A 16,250-nucleotide genomic window follows, 5' to 3' on the forward strand; every position below is an offset into this window, starting at 1 on the left:
TCCAGCCGGATTTTGCGCCCCCGCTTTCTCCGGCCCTCCAACACAGCTCCTTCCCTTGCGCTGCACCCGCTGTGGGGTTGCACAGGGCGGCCCCAGGAGGTGAAGCCCCAGCCCAGTGTCTCCCAGTCCAGGGGAGTTTGCAGCACGTCAGGGATGAGGTTTGGGTCTGTCAAGCCCTGTGCCTGGGCAGGTCAGGGAGGGACCCCTCCGGTGCAGGAGAGGAAGGACCGATGGGGGAACATCCCTGTTTCGGGGCTCACAGGTGGCTGGTGGGGGGTCTAGGCTGCTGGTGGGGGGTCTTTGTGCTGCGGAGCCCTGGGACCGCCGTGACGAGGATGCTCCAGAGCTTCCGCACGCATCTGCCACTAAATTTAGCTATCGTCATGCGACGGCTGAGATTGGGTACCACAGGCTCGCTGTGATGGAGGGGAAGGCGGCCGAGCTCCCCAGCCGGGCTGGGACACACCAGGAACAATCCCAGCAGCAGCTCCAGCTCCTCTCAGCCATTCCTGAGCACCTCCATCCAGTGGGATGGGGGTGAGGGACCGAGGCTCCCGCTGCAGCAACCCAAAGCCTCTGACGGTGCCCCAGCGTGGGGTCCTCCCCTGGGACTGTGCTACGGGAGCGGGGCGGGAGGCTGCACCCAGGGATGCCCTTCCTCCCGGGCAGAGAGTGCTGCTGTGATGGTTTCGGTGCATCGCAGGGCACAACCTGTCCCAGGATCCAGGGACGGTTTGCAGCCAGGGAGCTCCTGGCATCTCCCCTGGCATCAGCTGGTGCAGGCTCAGCGCTTCCTCTCTCTGTTTTTCCACTCTTAATTGCACCATTACTGTGGGATGGCAAAAGGGGACATTTTATGGGGTGTCTGGGGGTGGATACAGGGAATTTCGGCTCCTTTGAAGAGGTAGAGAGAGCTGCACAGTTCAGAGCTGTAGTTCCCACCATGTGATGTTTTAAGGCATTGCTGGAGAGATGGTTTACAACCTTGCACTGGAGCACGAAGGGTAAAACTCAGGGCCACAACCCTGGGAAAAACCGTGTAGGACACAGTGGTGGTTCCCACCTTCTCCTGGCCCAAAGGCAGCTTCAAAACACCATGTCAGGGTGGATTCTTCTCGTCTTCACCGATGCAGTGGTGCCAATAAGGTCAATCTGACCACCCCAGCTTGCTTCTGGCTTTAACCCTCTTGCCTCGTACATTGGTGACTGAGCTGTCCCTCCCGTCCAACCCCCCACCGTCTCGGCGCCGTTGAACCTCCAAGATGAGATAGCGTCGGCCCAGATGGGTCAAAGCAAATTAGCATCAAAGCAGCCCATTTTAGTGGAAGACCATATGATAGTTAACAGCCTGACGTGCACCGGGCGCCAGCCCAGTTGCCCCTACCCGCAGGTGCAGCGCAGGCTCCTCCTGACCCACATCCATCCCTCCGTGACCTGATCTGCTCCCGAAACACGTCACAAGCAAATGTCACATCCCACCGTGCTTCTTCGCGGGCTTTGGTGGGTGCTGTGCTTGGGCTACGTGGTGTCAATGTATGAAGAGCAATAGCACCCACTGTGTTGACAACAGCCTGTGAGCACCAGGGATGCTCTCTCCCAGCAGCGATGAAGCTAATGTCCTTTCCGCAGGCTGATATGTTCCCCTGTGAAAGGGCTTTAATCATATTTCCCTGTTTTCTGTTCCAGGAGGCAGAGATAATGAAGGGCGTGATGGAAGCGGTGCCTGTGCAATCCCCGCAGCAGGAAAACAGGAGGAAAGGGAGGTGGGGAGCGGGGGAAGTGGCCGGAGAGCTCGCAGGAAGGTTCCATCCCTTGTCATTGGGTTAGCGGGCACCCGCCTGCTGCGGGCGAGCCTGGCCAAACCTGGCTGGCCCCCACTGTCCTACAACCACCACCAAATCCCTGTGCCTGAGCTTTGCTGGAGCACAAGCCTTCATCCTCCGCAGGACACCATTCCCCAAAAAAACCAGGAGGCACCGGACTCTCCGCTCTCTGGTTTATTCCCATGCAAGTGTAAATAATCATTCAGGCCCCAAGAAGCAACAAAGGAGCACGTTCCCAAGCAGCAGGGCTTTGCTGCAATGCCGACTGTGCCGCAGCCCTCTCCTCCCCACGCCTGCTTGGATTTGGCTGCTGCCGTCTGGCACGCCGCCGTGCCCCCGAAGCCACTCGGCTGGGGACGGGCAGCTCTGCTCCACCTGCCATCTGCTTACCTGGCTCTGCGGCGCCTGTCCCGCCGCGTCACATATGGCACCGGAGCTGCCCCATTTTGGATGGGTAATGAGTGATGCTGCTGCTCGTGGCTGTGCTGGTGGCTCCTGCGGAGGGTCTGGATCCCGGCTCCCTCCTGCTTCCACTCTGCAGGAATCCCTCCCTGCCTCGCCTGTGGCCGGCAGTGACACATATGCCAGGGGTTAAATCCCCTGGGAGAGAGGACCTGGCCAACTTACAGACGTGGCCAGAGCCCCTTGTCCCCAACCCAAAGCCGTATGGGTCAGTTGTATGGGTGCGTGGGGCACGCCGAGCCCCACTCTGCCCTCCCCGGCCGGAGGGAAGGGGCGGGGAGCCCCGAGCCCAAAACCCAGGACCTGTTATCTATTACAGAAACACAGAGGAAGGTTTTTGCGCTTCCAGCCAGGAAGTCTCCGGCGGAGGTGCTCCCTGTCCCCAGGGAGCGTGTCATCCCATCTGCAGGGACACGGTGCCGGTGCCAGGTCACCAGCCCAGCGCATCTCTCCCAGACGTGCTCGGGAGGGTGTAAGCATCGCACTCAGCCGCATCGAGTGCAAGTGCTATTTTTACCCTTTCTTGGAATGAACATATTTTAATGAGGTTTATAGATGTGGTAAATACACACACGCACAGAGCGAAGGAACGGTGTGCCCTGGATAAGGACGTGGTGTGTTTGCAAGGTGGCAGAGGAGAAGGGAGGGGGATTTTTTTCTCCTCTCCATAATTATTACAGGAACGGTGAACAGCAGGACGGGAAGGTTTCGGGGCAGTGCAGCTGTTCTAAGAAATCCCATGTATTTTACATGCTTTAAATGATTTTCATAACAACTCACTAACGTCCCCGCTGGGACGCCCATTTCACTAACAGGGAAAATGGGAGCATGGTAAGGCTCACCTAATTTTCCATGTGCATTGCACAAGATTTGCTCTCTCCAAACATTTCTGGATGGTACTTGGGCTCCTGGCACGTTCTCATTGGCAACCCGTAAGGCAACCCACCCTGGAAAGCTGCATCATCTTGTTTAAAAATAGAGCCGTGTTTAGTGAGGACTGGGAGCGGGACCAGTGCAACTGGTTCCATTAGGAGCGCAGGGAGAGCAGTGGGCCCCATTTCTGGAGTGATTTGGAGCACAGAATTGCACCTTTTGTCCGTAATCCAGAGCCAGTACAAGGAGCACAAACTGATCCTCTCTGCCACAGCCAGCCTTGCTCTCCAGGGAATTACAGGGAGAGATTAACGCTGTGTAATTAAGCAAGTGGAGGCCGTACGGGAAGCGCCTGGTGCAGCTGTACATCCACCACAGCCGCCCCTCGCTCCTCGTGCCCGGCCGCGACCAGCACACATCGGACAGGCGGCGTGGGGAAGTGGGGGGAAGATTAAAAATTAAAACGTTATAGGAAAGTCTAATCCCATTTTTCAGTTCAATCACAAACGCGGTGCTTGAGACCGTTTCCCACGGTGGCGATGGATTTCCACCCGTTGGTGATTCATCCGGCTTATTTGATTTACAATGCGGCGGCAGGGGCGTACGTGCACCCGCAGACCAGGACCACGCTCTGTCAGCACGTGTCTCCGGCCAAGTGTTAATAGATATTTGGGCTGTCTTCACGCCTGGCTCTCCCGGGCTGAGTGACCTTCAGGGCATGCCCGCCCTTGATGTGCATCGCTTTGGAGCGGGATTGATCTTCAAACACAGCCTACCTTCATTTGCCTTCTGTGCAAGCTCTGATTAATGGGCAAAATGTCTGTCTCTCTTTTTTTTCTGACCACTGAAGGAATCACAATGAAGGCTGGCAGTCCCTGATTAACCGTCGCCCTTTCCACGGCTGTTCCCAACTCCGTGATCGTGCTCTGCTCTCCTTTGCCACCGCTGTACAGACCCCCCGCTGTTGTCACTCTATTAAAACTAAAACCGTGGTAGACTAGAAGCAAGCTGATGATGACATTCGTTGAATGCAAATGGGAATTGCTTCATCTTCCTGCTTGAATTATGTCTTCCTACTTGGCAAGACGGGAGGCAGGACTACCCGCCTGCCTCTCCCACTTGCAGCCGGACCCGTCCCCGGCATCCCGCAGGGCTCCCAGAGACCTCTGGGATGTTTCACGGACATTAGGACCAGAAGACACGCGCTGGTACTAGAGAAAGCCTCGTCCTCCTCACGGGATGAGCAAGCCATGGAAAACCATACCTAGCCGCCTGCTTGGCTTAACTGTGACGTGTAGATGGATGAAGGAAGGGCCCGATGCTCCTCAGTGCTGAAGCCTCAAAGGGTGCAGGGTTGGGCCCGCAGGTATCTCACAGCTCCGAGCCCTGCTCAGTGCCCGTGCTGGCAGGGCTGTTACCAGGAGCTAAGATCACAACACGCTGATGCTATCCATCTCCAACCCCATGGCGGGCGGCTCAGCCGAGGACGTCAGCTGAGACACGCAGGCGAGGACTATGGTGGTTGGACCTGATGATCTTACAGGTCTTTTCCAACCTTAATGATCCTGTGATTCTGTGACTGACAGCAGGAGGACGGTGAGTGGGCGAAGAGGACCTGCTCCACCACTTTGCCTGCCTCACACCGGAGAAAGCCCTGGGACCAGACAAAACACGTTTTTATTACTGAGACAAATCAAACCGTGCCTCTCCCACACGCTGGTGTAGGTCTGGGTTGGTCAGTGGTGTAAAACTGGATTTTCTTGAGGCATCCTATAACAAACCCCAGAAACACCCCCCAGGAGCGTGAAAGGGGCTTTAGCATCACGCTGCCGTGGAGCTACCTCCCAGTGAGAGGAGATGACAGCAACGACAAATGACACTTGCCCTATAATTACGGCCAGACTCCGATGCAGTGAGTACTGCTGCATTATTAAGAGCAACCAAAAATACTCCCAGCTTAGTCATTAGCTGTCCTGGGCTACGCAGCGAGCGCCTGCCGGGGCTGTCTCACCATAGCAGAGGGGAAAGGGGGAGAGATTAAAATGGTTTGCAGCTATTTTTACACATCCTTTGTTCTGTGTGGTCCGGACCCCGGGGTAAGCAGAGCACCTCCAGAGGCTTTGGGCTGCTGATGGGGGAAAATTGCATTAGGATAATATTAATTGCCTTAGCGTAAGTGTAACAGCTTACTCTAAGCCAGCAGAGCTGAAGCAAAACACAAGATCAGGGGAACACGCAGGCATAGCTTTGCTTCGTACCCCAGGGGGGATCTGGGCATCAGACTTGAAACACGGCTTCAATGTGAAGGGTGCAAGGAGAAGGGCGTGGAGGTAGGGTGGGCTTCGCAAAGCCCAGGCTGAAGCCTCGCAGGGCGTAAAAGCTACGCACCGGTGCTGCCACGAAGGCTGTGTTGGAAAGCCTGTGCAGCAGAAGTCTCCAGAACTGTTGTTTGACATCTTCATTAATGATGTGGATGATGGGGCAGGATGCACCCTCAGCAAGTTGGCAGATGACACCGCACTGGGAGGAGTGGCTGATGCACCAGAGTCGTGCTGCCATCCAGAGGGACCGGGACAGGCTGGAGAAATGGGCCGAGAGAGACCTCGGGAAGTTCAGCGAGGAGAGGTGCCAAGTCCTGCCCCTGGGGAGGAGCAGCCCCAGGCACCAGGACATGCTGGGGCCACCCAGCTGGAAAGCGGCTCGGCAGAGATGGCCCTGGGGGTCCTGGGGGAGACCGAGCAAAGAAGCTTTCTCACAGCAAAGGCAGCCACCAGCCTCCTGAGCTGCATCAGGCAGAGCATCGCCAGCAGGTCGAGGGGCAGATCCTGCCCCTCTGCTCAGCACTGGTGAGACACATCTGGGTGTCGTGTCCCACACTGGGCTCTCCAGTAGGAGAGAGGTGTGGATACGCTGGAGCATGTTCAGCAAAGACTAGGGGCCTGGAGCATCTCTCTGATGAGGAGAGGCTGAGACAGCTGGGATGGTTCAGCCTGGAGAGGAGATGGCTCAAGGAGATCTTATCCGCGTGGATAAATGCTTGATGGAGAGATGTAAAGGAGACAGGGCCAGACTCTTCTCCAAGGTGCCAAGTGACAAGAGACAATAGGCACAAATTGAAATATAGGAAATTCTCCTTACACATAAGAAAATACTATTTTACTGTGAGGGTGGTCGAACACGAGAAGAGGTTCCTCAGAGAGGTTGTGGAGTCTCCATCCTTGGAGATACTCAAAGCCCAACTGGACATGACCTGGAGCAGCCTCTTCCCGCTGGTCCTCTTGGACGAGGAGGCTGGAGGAGATGACCTCCAGAGGTGCCTTCAGCCTCGGCAACTCGGTGTTTCTGCAGCTGCGAGCCCCCCCATCTGACCCTATTCCCGGCTGTGCTGTGCCGCAGCTCTGCTCCCCATCCTCCTCCCCATGACGTGGGACGTGTCCTGATCCTTGCCAAGGTTTTTTGACACCGACTGCAGAGGAGCGCTACCTGAGAGACAGGAACAACCGTTATGATTTCCTCCAGCAGATCTGCCTAGATCTAATAACCCAGACAGTTTATTGACTTCTTTATTTAACCGGAGTCATCTTCTCTCACTTCTGTGCTGCCGTGTTTGCCTCGCAGCTTTTCCAAACACACATCTACACTGAAAAATACCCCACGAGCATCATTTCTTCTAACTCCTTGAATCTACCCCTCTGATACATTCTGGGTCTGATCCAGCAACATGATCATTTAATTGAGCAACGCTTTTCCCCAACCCTTGCAGAGCCGCAGCGTGGCAGGAAGGAGCTGGGCTCCATCCTGGCACCGGGACCGGGCATGGCCAGGACCAGATGTCCCCCCTGTGCCCTGGGAGCATCCAGACCATGCAGGGCAGGCATGGGCTGCTCTGCTCCCCAATTGATTTTACATGCTATTTCTGTGTAAGTTTAGTCCCAAAACATGACTTTGAATTAAAATCCAAAAATCCATGGCAATCTCTAAATGGATTTTTAATTTTTTTAGAAGACAAAATTTTCTCCCTTTTTTTGTTCATGCCACATGGGTCCTTCTATGTGGGTTTTTAGCTGACCCTTCCCTGCTGTTTTGGTTTTTGGGGCAGAAAGGTCTCACCAACTGCTCCTGAAGGGATCCCAAACCCTGGCAGCAGCCTGCTCTCTACAGACCCCTGCTCTCCAGAAGCCCTTATAAGAAAACCAGCAGAAAGATGGACAAAGTACCAATGGTTTTGAGACCATATGAAGCGGTTTGGGCTCACTTTATGTCCCAGCTCCGCAAAGTGCCGAAGCGGCTGCACCAAAGCCCATCTGTGCTCCTCCCTCCTGAGCTGTCTTCAGGCAAAGTAGCATTCAGCTGCTAAAAATTTAGTCTACAACTTCTACCTTTCCCTTTTTTTTCTGCACACTTGACAGCTACGGACACTACATTTTGGGTCTTGTGGTTTTATTTATTCTATAGATTATAAAAAGAAACTTAAAGCAAAGTTTCATCAAGCAGTTCAAGAGGACAAATGCAAAGTTTCATCATCCCTGGGAGTTATTTCTTGTTTAACTTCTTGTCTGGTGACCTGGACTCACAAATGCCAGGGTGATTTGTTTGTTTTCTCTATTTCTTTAATAACATGTGATATAATAATGTTTTTGGTTGCATTAGAGACACTCACCTTTCAAAAAACCTGCTATAGCAATGAGTGCTGTGCTGAAATGCTATCGGTGTCCATGCAGGCAGCCACGGGCTCTGCCTGAGCTCGCCTGCAAAAGAGGGAATTTTCCATCGGATTTAAACTTTGCAGCTCAAATTAATCCCCACGGCTGTTTCTTTTCCTGTTGTTCAACTAATTCCTTTGTATTGTTTGGCTGCCATGGAAAAAACCGTGTCAGTCACCGAGAGGCTGTTCACCCCCCTGCCAAAATCCCAGTCACTATATAACCTCCCCGAGCAAAGTTCCCCACTTGCAGGCACCCAAGCCAAGAATTCAGGGCAATTCATGGGAAGAGCAGGGAACGGACGGGATGGGACGGGGTAAACAAGTGAGTCACAGTAACCTCCTGGCCTCAGCCCCAGTTGGTCTAATCTATGGGGCTCCTGGCACCGCTGTGGGGCTGCCCATCCGGCTGCCACAACCCTCTGTCCCCAAAACCCCTTTTGCTGAGTGCGTTTGCAGTGCTGGGGGAGGCAGCAGCCCCCTCCGGCCCCCAGCAGCATGGGGCAGGGGGAAAAAAATCAAAATATTGAAACACAGCAGTCCCAGGGCTGCAGGAGCTTCATTGCCAGTCGCTTTTTGGTGATTTGAGAGTGATTTGGTGCGTATGTGTAAAGAATCACACTGTGGCCACGGGACAGCATCCCCCAGAGCCCGGCTGGGACGAGTCCCTGGCCCGACACCTGCGAACTGCCCCGCTATGTGGCCACAAAAGGGTGCAAGTGCGGAGGTCCTGGCTGTTTCTATCAGCCCTGCCCAAACGCAGTCCTGGCTCCCAACCATTCATCCTGCGGCTGGATGCCGGGAGATGCTCTGGTCTGGGTGAGCATTGTAATTCAGGCTCCTCTCAGCAAATGCCATTTAATGCCCTCTGCTGAGGGTCTCCTTCCACTGCAGAGACTAGCATGAAATCATACCTCCTCCCTCTTTTCCTCCAGCCCTCTCCTCCAGGAGAAATCGCATCCTTTGCTGGGAACCGGCTTGTGACCAGCTTGCTGAGCCAAGGGCTGCGAGCGCTCTCAACCAGAGGTGTGGTGGCTGGGCCAGTGCCAGATGTGCTCGCATGCAGCCAGATGTGCTGGTGTTCAGAACAAGATGCTCAAAAGCATTGGAGGAGCCCCAAAAAGGCCAGAGGAGCCCAGGGAAGAATTAACCCCACGCCTGCAACAACTGCAACACCTTGGGTTGACATTCTTCCAAAACCCAAGTGGAATCCCAAAATCTTTCAGAAAAAAATTGTTGTTTTTCCCAGGGCTGACCCATTTTCCATCAGAAAGGAGTTTGATGGAAAATTGTCACCCAACAGGTACCTGACCAGCCCCGCTGTGCCCCACTCCCAGGCTCCCTCGGTTTCTGTTTACAAGAACGTCCCCTCCTGGGTCACTGCACTGGTAAGCAAGGCAGCGACAAGATGAGCAATGACCTGGCGGTGACATGTGAGGTTTTGCCAAAGGCAGCTTCTTCCCTCACATGCCACCGAAAGGGAGCACCCAGCAAAAAAAAAGTGACTCAGCAACGTGGGGAGGGGAGAGCCGCTATCTCCCCCAGCACGCCTACGGGGTTTTGCAATGCTTCCAGCACCCCATGTCAGCTCTTTGAGACCTGTGTTACAACACGGTGGGGCCAGGTATCTGCTTGGCTGAGAAAAAACAGCATTTCCGTGTCACTGACCGCCCGGGGAGCAGTGGGGGGACGTGCAGATGACCCCGGGGATGTGGGAAGGGCTGTGCCTATATAGAGCGCAAGGAAGGGCAGAGGCAGCAGGTTTCGGCTCCCCTCTGCTCGCTGCTCAGTTGTGATTTTCTCCCTGGAGAGGGAATTTCTTGATTTTTTTCCCTGCTCGGCAGCACGGGCGAAGATGGATGATGGATCAGCCGGGGTGCTCATTGCCCTCCTCCTCCTCTCCATCGTGTGGTTCCTGGTCTGGAGAAGAGATAAGAAGAGAAGCCGGCTGCCTCCGGGTCCGGCCCCGTGGCCCATTCTGGGCAACCTATGCCAAAAGGACGTCCTGCCCCTCTACAGGACCCATGAGAAGGTAAGAGAGGAGCTGGTGGTGGCAGACCCACTGCCAGCCCCGGCAGGGCAGCAGGAGAGAAAGCGGGAACATCCCGTGCCAAAATAAAAGGGGAATTGTACAGGTGACTCTTTTCCCACCTTTCTTTTCTCTTTTTCCCACCTTTCTTTTTCCCTCCCCCTTCTCTTGCTCTGCTAGAATTGCCTAAATCCCTACTACTGGGAGCATAAGCAGTACTGTTATTGAAGTCTTCCTCCTTCTGTAAGGGACCCATGGTGCTGACACTAATCCCGCTCCAGGCTGCGGCACTGCCACCATCCAGAGCTGCTTCCTGGAGATGATACTTTGAACCCCCAAGGTGGCAGTGGGAGCAGAAGCCCCACAGGGACAGGGCTGGGGTGGGAGTGGGGTGAGGACACCGGCTTCGAGGGAGGCGCTTCCCCTCCCTCCTTGTGCATTAGCCAGCATTGTGACCACAAGACCTAATTTAAAATTAAACGAATGGCTGGGGTACGGGATCCTCCTTCACTGCAGCCTTCCCGTCCCCCCTCAGCTCAGCAGCACGTACGGCCCCATCTTCACTGTCTGGCTGGGGCTGAAGCCAGTGGTGGTGCTCTGCGGGTACGAGGTGGTGAAGGATGCTCTGCTGGGCCACTCCGAGGAGTTTGGAGGAAGACCTGAAATACCCCTCCTGCTGCAGCTATCGAAAGACTACGGTAGGTGTCTGGATTTCTTCTAGGCACTTTATCGCTCTTTGGGTGAGCAGAGAGTCCCTGACTGCAGCTGGCCATGCTCAAGTCTAGTGAAGGACTCAACACCCAAGACCTCAAATACTCGTTTCCCACTCTGCAAGTCCCTCCATCTATTACACCTCTTGTCTGAGGACAACATTAATTCCAATTAGCCAGTTCCAGCTTTGTTCTGAGTTTCTGTAAAGACCCTCAGCCTTTCAAGGACACTGTGCACACACCAGGGTTGTCTTCTGGCCCAGTGCCCTATTGCTCCTCAGCTGGGCTCAGAGCAGGGTCCCCCATTCCCGGGGAGGAGCGGTGGGGCGGGCAGGTGACTGGTCTCCACTGCCCCCCTCCAGGTTTTGTCTCCAACAAGGAGGAGAAGTGGCGGGAGCTGCGGAGGTTCACGCTCAGCACTCTGCGGGACTTCGGGATGGGGAAGAGCTCTATGTCGCAGCGGGTGCAGGATGAGGCCCAGCACCTGGTGGAACTGCTGACAAAACTCAAAGGTGACGTGGGTCCTGCCCACCCCGGTCCCCGGGGCAGGTGGGGGACACGCAACAGCCTCATGGGACATGTGTGGTTTCTGGAGCTTTTTGCAATGGGTGGTGTGGATGATCCTTGTAGAAAGAGGGCTTAGACCCAGCCCCATCCCACCCAGAGAGGGCAGAAGGGATGTGGTACGGTCATGGCTTAAAGGCCAGGGTGGAAGATCCTGCTCCTGGACTGGTGCACAGGGTGGGGGACCACCGAGGAACATTTCATGCCAAGAGAACAGAAATAGGAAACTGAACTGCATGGCATTGAGAATGCACAAATAAGATACTGCCCTGGCAACAGGGGGGTTATCAGGATGATGTCCTCTCCAACAAAACTGAGCTGCTGCCAGTGCCACCACCTCTTCTGGGGCTTCCTGAATATAAGAGGAGATGGAAGCTCAGGCGTACACTGGCCCCTCTGCCTCCGATGTGTGGTGCTGGCAAGGGGCTGGTCACCCCAGAGAGATGCTCTGCAGCCTCCCAAATGCCCAGGGCACATCAGCAGGAGCCCAAGGCACCTGGAGGTGCCTCTGCTTTCCTCAGTCCCAAGCACTGGGGAGGGGTTTAGGAGCAGGGAGGTAGATTTAGCCCACAGCTCAGGAGGGCTTTTTGCTTCGGCTGTTAGACCTGGCGGATTCAACCAGGGCTCAGAGCTCAAAGGAAGGGGGAGGAAGGTTGTTTTCTGTGTTGAAGCAGATAAATAACTGTTGACTTTCTTGCCTCTTCTGTGGCTGCAGGAAATGCCTTCGAGCCAATGATGATGTTCAGATATGCAGCTGCCAACGTGATCTGCTCCGTTGTCTTTGGGAGCCGTTACAGCTACAGCGACACGGCCTTTCTGGAGCTACTGAACACCATCGGGAATTACATCAGCTTCTTCATCTCTCCCATCGCCATGGTAGGCATCCTTGCTGTGTTCAGCACCCTCATGTCTGATGCGCTCGGGTGGTTGAGGGATGCTCCTCGGCTTTGGGTCACTCCTTAGCTTTGATGGGACAGCATGGCTTTGAGGGAAGGTGCAGGAGGCTCCATCCAGGCACCTGAGTCCTCCTGTGCCTCCTCCATCCGCAGGTCTACAACACCTTCCCCAACATCATGCACCACCTCCCGGGGCCACATAGGAAAGTCCTGGCTGAGTGCGAGAAGCTGAAGGACTACATCCGAGAAAGAGTCGAGTTTCACAAGCTGACGCTGGATCCCAACTGCCCCCGGGACTACATCGACTGTTTCCTTATGAAAGCAGAGAAGGTAGAGGTGGTGCAAAGCGGGGCAAGGGCTGCCCTCCAGACCTGGCTGCAGCCTGGAAAATCACACAGATGATCCTGAACCCCCTCCCCACTGCATCCTTGCAGGAGAAGAGCAGCCCGGAGAACATGTACAGCAATGAAGACTTGGTCATGTCAGTATTCGACCTCTTCGGTGCTGGGACAGTGACCACTAGCAATGCCCTGGTCTTCTTCCTCTTGGTCCTGGCAAAATACCCCCATATTCAAGGTAAGGGCAGCAAAATGCGACTGCTCCCTGTACCTGAGGAGGTCACGGTGCAGCAAAGGTGCAGACAGAGAGTCCTAGCCCTGGAAGGTCCCATTTGGGGGGAGACCAGAATCGTCCTGCATGGGTCATCCAAGGGTGAGAGCCATCAGACACAGAAACACACGGGCCAGAGGGATCTGGGTACCTGCTCCCTTCTCCCCATCCCTGCCTGTGCAGATGGCCCCGGACTGGCCCATAAGAGATGCCTTGAACCTGCCTGATCTGGGGAGGTATGTGGACAGTGACCCTATTTCTGGTCTCTACGAGGGGTTACTCCTTCTCTGCTAGGTCGTCCTTTGGCTCTAGGATAGGTGCCCATGGAGGGCAGTGAGAAATCACAGGGGTGGCTCTGCACAGGAAGCACCACAGCTCCGTGTCTGCCTTTTCCCTAGCCAAGGTCCAAGAGGAGATTGATGAGGTGGTGGGTGCCGGCCGTGCTCCCAGCACGGAGGACAGGCTGAGGATGCCGTACACCAACGCGGTGATCCACGAGCTGCAGCGCTTCCAGAAGACCCGCATCGAGAACTTCCCGCGGATGACGACACAGGACGTCGTGTTCAGGGGCCACACCATCCCCAAGGTAGATGTCACGACCCTGGACTCTCTGTGTCCCCGAGGGGAGGGGTGGCAGGGGGGCTTGAATGAGATTCGCCTTTGCCCTTGGACTGTTTGCTCACTCCTGAAGGTCCCAGGTCTTTCCCAATCCTCGGTGGGGGGAGATTGCGATAACCTTTTAGCGGAATAGAGGGAGGTGAACGCTGCTGCCAGTTCTGCCCACACACCTGTGCTGCCTGCCTGTCCTGGAAAACACCTCTCGGCACCAGAGAGATGTGCGGGGTTGCTGGGGCTGGGAGCTTCAGCTCACCCCGGCGTGGGGCCAAGCCAGCCCCCACCTCCTCAGCAGATCCCCGATCTGGATTTGACTGCAAGCATTTTGTACAGCACCCACCTTGAAGGAACACCTCCCTCCTTTGGACTTCGTGCAGTGAGAGGGGTTTTAACATAAATCAATGGGAATAACCCAAAAATTTCTGTCTCATGAGCTGCACAGAGACCAGCAGGACCGTGGGGACAGCACAGCCCCATGTTTGTTGTCTCTGCCGGGCACAGAGCCATCGCTCCGGGCTGCCTCTCCACAGGCATCTTGGTGGGCATCGGGGTGTGCACCCAGCCATCCCCCCAGATGCTCCGCACTTGCTAATCCATCTCAGCAGAGCCCTGTGTCCTGGTACTGAAGTCCCTCCTTGCTCCCCTGCCCCACCCCTCTCCCACAGGGCACAGCTGTTATTTCGGTATTTACTTCTGTGCATACGGATCCAACCCAGTGGGAGAAGCCCAAAGAGGTCAACCCAGGCCACTTCTTGGATGAGAAGGGCGAGTTCAGGAAGCGCGAAGCCTTCATGCCTTTCTCGGCAGGTCAGTACTCAGCCCTGCACACCGCCTTTGCTGGCACCCTGCCTGCAGTGGCACGAATATCGGTTGGCACCAACGTTATACCCTCCATATGAGCCTTCTCGCTATCTTTTTGTGCCCTTTTCCCCCCCAAACACTGGATGAGGCCATCAGCCCGGTGCTGACCCTCGCTTTTCTGTGCCCCCAGGGAAGCGGATGTGCCCAGGAGAGGCGCTGGCCCGCATGGAGCTCTTCCTTTTCCTCACCACGCTGCTGCAGAGCTTCACCTTCCAGCTCGCCATCAAGTATGAGGAGATGGATTTATTCTCCCTGTGGCTTGAGATAGAGAGGAGGGCAATACCGGGCAAGTTCTTCGCTCTTCGGCGGCCGGTGTCCTCTTAAGCAGAGAGCAGCGGGGGGAAGGAAGGGATATTCCAGCTGCCTTCACTTCTGAAATCAGCGCAAGCCGTGCATCTATGAATGCTACAGCAGCAGCCACCAAGCAGGAGGGTCGCTTTCAGCTTTGAGCTTCTCCTCAGAGAACTGCCAGGCATCCCTGCCACCAGCTCCACGGGCATCCTGGCTCCCAACCCTTCCCTTCCACATCCCAGTAACGTGAGGTAGACAGCACTGGTTTTCCTCCTCCTGTACCTATCGGCTCTCACTGAGCCTCTAGCTCCTTGCGGCAGGGCTGCCTGTGGCTCCCTGGGCTGAGCTGGGCGCTCCCTCATTTTGGTGAGAGATTAAGAGTGCTTCTGCAATAAAAATAACCATCGTAACTGGATGCTGGTGTTTATAAGGACACTCGGTGCCTCCTGACATAGGGGCGGTGATGCTCAGGCTTCCCTGCCCTTCACAGGTGGTGTGTAAGCCAGCCACAACAACCAAGGTGACAAGCACCCAATACTTCTGCTTCCCTGCTTTGCCCCCTCCCCGTACCCTCCAGCACTACACAAAGCCTGCGACACTGCAAATGGCACTTGCGCCCTTCCCCGCATCCCACTGCACAGGGATGAAACCCTTGTGAAGAACCTTTAGGCCATCAAAATGTTAAAAAATGATGCGCGGGGGGAAACGTGCTACAGGAGAGGGGTGCCATGCTTGGGAAGTAAGAAGTATTTTGTCATGAAAGTCACTGCTTCCTTCTCAGGGTCTCAATAGGTCTTCTGTGCTGGTGCTGCTTTACCCAACTCTGCATGAAGAGGGATTTACTTGCTAGCCCCCAGGCACACTCCAGCCTTTATTCCAAAACATTGGGACTTTAAAGAAAAGGGTTTTTTATTTAAATACTTGTGCAAGGAAAAAATGACCCAGACACATGCCCACCCTCAGCAATGGCCTGGGCTCCTCCTTCCACCGCCAGGCAGCTGAATGTGTCTCCAGGCCTTGGAAAACCAGTATATTTGCCATTGCATCCAGTTCTTCCCAGTGCAAACCTCCCAGATATGGGACTTCAGTTCCATGTCTGCTCCTGGGGTTTCTTCATCTTTCCCAGGTTTTTGTGTGTCCCAGGACAGACTGAGCCAGGAAAACATTCAGTTTGTTTTAGCTGATTTGCCTCCGCGGCTTTAATCTTCAAATGAATCTTACGCACCCCAGGAATTTATTGCTTGCTTCAAAACACTAATCCCCATGGCTCTGACCGTGGGGAGGGTGCCCCAGGCAGGCATCCTGCCTGCACCAGGGACAGGCAGAGCCACCTGAGCTCTAGCAGCGGCAAAATGATTTCAGCTGGGGAAGAAGCACAGGTTTCCAATAAAAGGGCTGAGTTGCAGCACAGCAAAGTTGTAGCTCTGGAGGACTATGTGGGAGAGTAGAACTGATTAAAAAAAAAATATGCAGCTTGCTATCTCAGCTGCTGGGTTGTGCTTCTATGGATATGAATCAATATTTATCTCTAGCAAATACCCCCAGGTGCCAGTTCAGCTCTGTGTACTTATGTGCAGTTGCTGAAGTAACTCTGGTGTTATCTGAGAGCAGCTGGCAGCGTGGGATGTGCTCCCAGCCCTCCTCTTCCCCCTGGCCAGGGGGTTAGGCTTGTTGCAGAGGGTATTGTCTCAGAAGTGGGGCTTGGGGTCACTATGAAGCCTGGGAATGGAAGCAGGGAGGCTATGGGGGTTATATGGGGGTCTCAGGCTTGGTATTTCTTTGTTGGGGTGCTTGTGCTTCCCTGAAAGCATGGAG

At 55.0% G+C, this 16,250-nt stretch overlaps 1 protein-coding gene across 1 annotated transcript; it reads left to right on the forward strand.

Annotated features, from left to right (window-relative positions):
• Positions 1 to 9,715: 9,715 nt before the first annotated feature.
• On the forward strand, positions 9,716 to 14,706 carry LOC104264065 (cytochrome P450 2C5). The gene is made up of 9 exons (XM_059828021.1): positions 9,716 to 9,892; positions 10,425 to 10,587; positions 10,962 to 11,111; positions 11,879 to 12,039; positions 12,213 to 12,389; positions 12,494 to 12,635; positions 13,067 to 13,254; positions 13,949 to 14,090; positions 14,275 to 14,706. The coding sequence occupies exons 1-9, from the start codon at positions 9,716 to 9,718 to the stop codon at positions 14,466 to 14,468; spliced, it is 1,494 nt and encodes a 497-aa protein (XP_059684004.1). The 3' UTR covers positions 14,469 to 14,706.
• The last annotated feature ends 1,544 nt before the right edge of the window (positions 14,707 to 16,250 follow it).

The sequence above is a fragment of the Gavia stellata genome, chromosome 22 (assembly GCF_030936135.1).
Source record: "Gavia stellata isolate bGavSte3 chromosome 22, bGavSte3.hap2, whole genome shotgun sequence".
Taxonomy (NCBI): Eukaryota; Metazoa; Chordata; class Aves; order Gaviiformes; family Gaviidae; genus Gavia; species Gavia stellata.

Excerpts from the sequence above, each read along its gene's own strand:
- LOC104264065 (XM_059828021.1), top strand. The coding sequence starts at position 9,716 with ATGGATGATGGATCAGCCGGGGTGCTCATTGCCCTCCTCCTCCTCTCC. Across the intron at positions 9,893-10,424 it reads TCTACAGGACCCATGAGAAG|CTCAGCAGCACGTACGGCCC; the intron begins GTAAGAGAGGAG and ends GTCCCCCCTCAG. Across the intron at positions 12,390-12,493 it reads TCCTTATGAAAGCAGAGAAG|GAGAAGAGCAGCCCGGAGAA; the intron begins GTAGAGGTGGTG and ends GCATCCTTGCAG.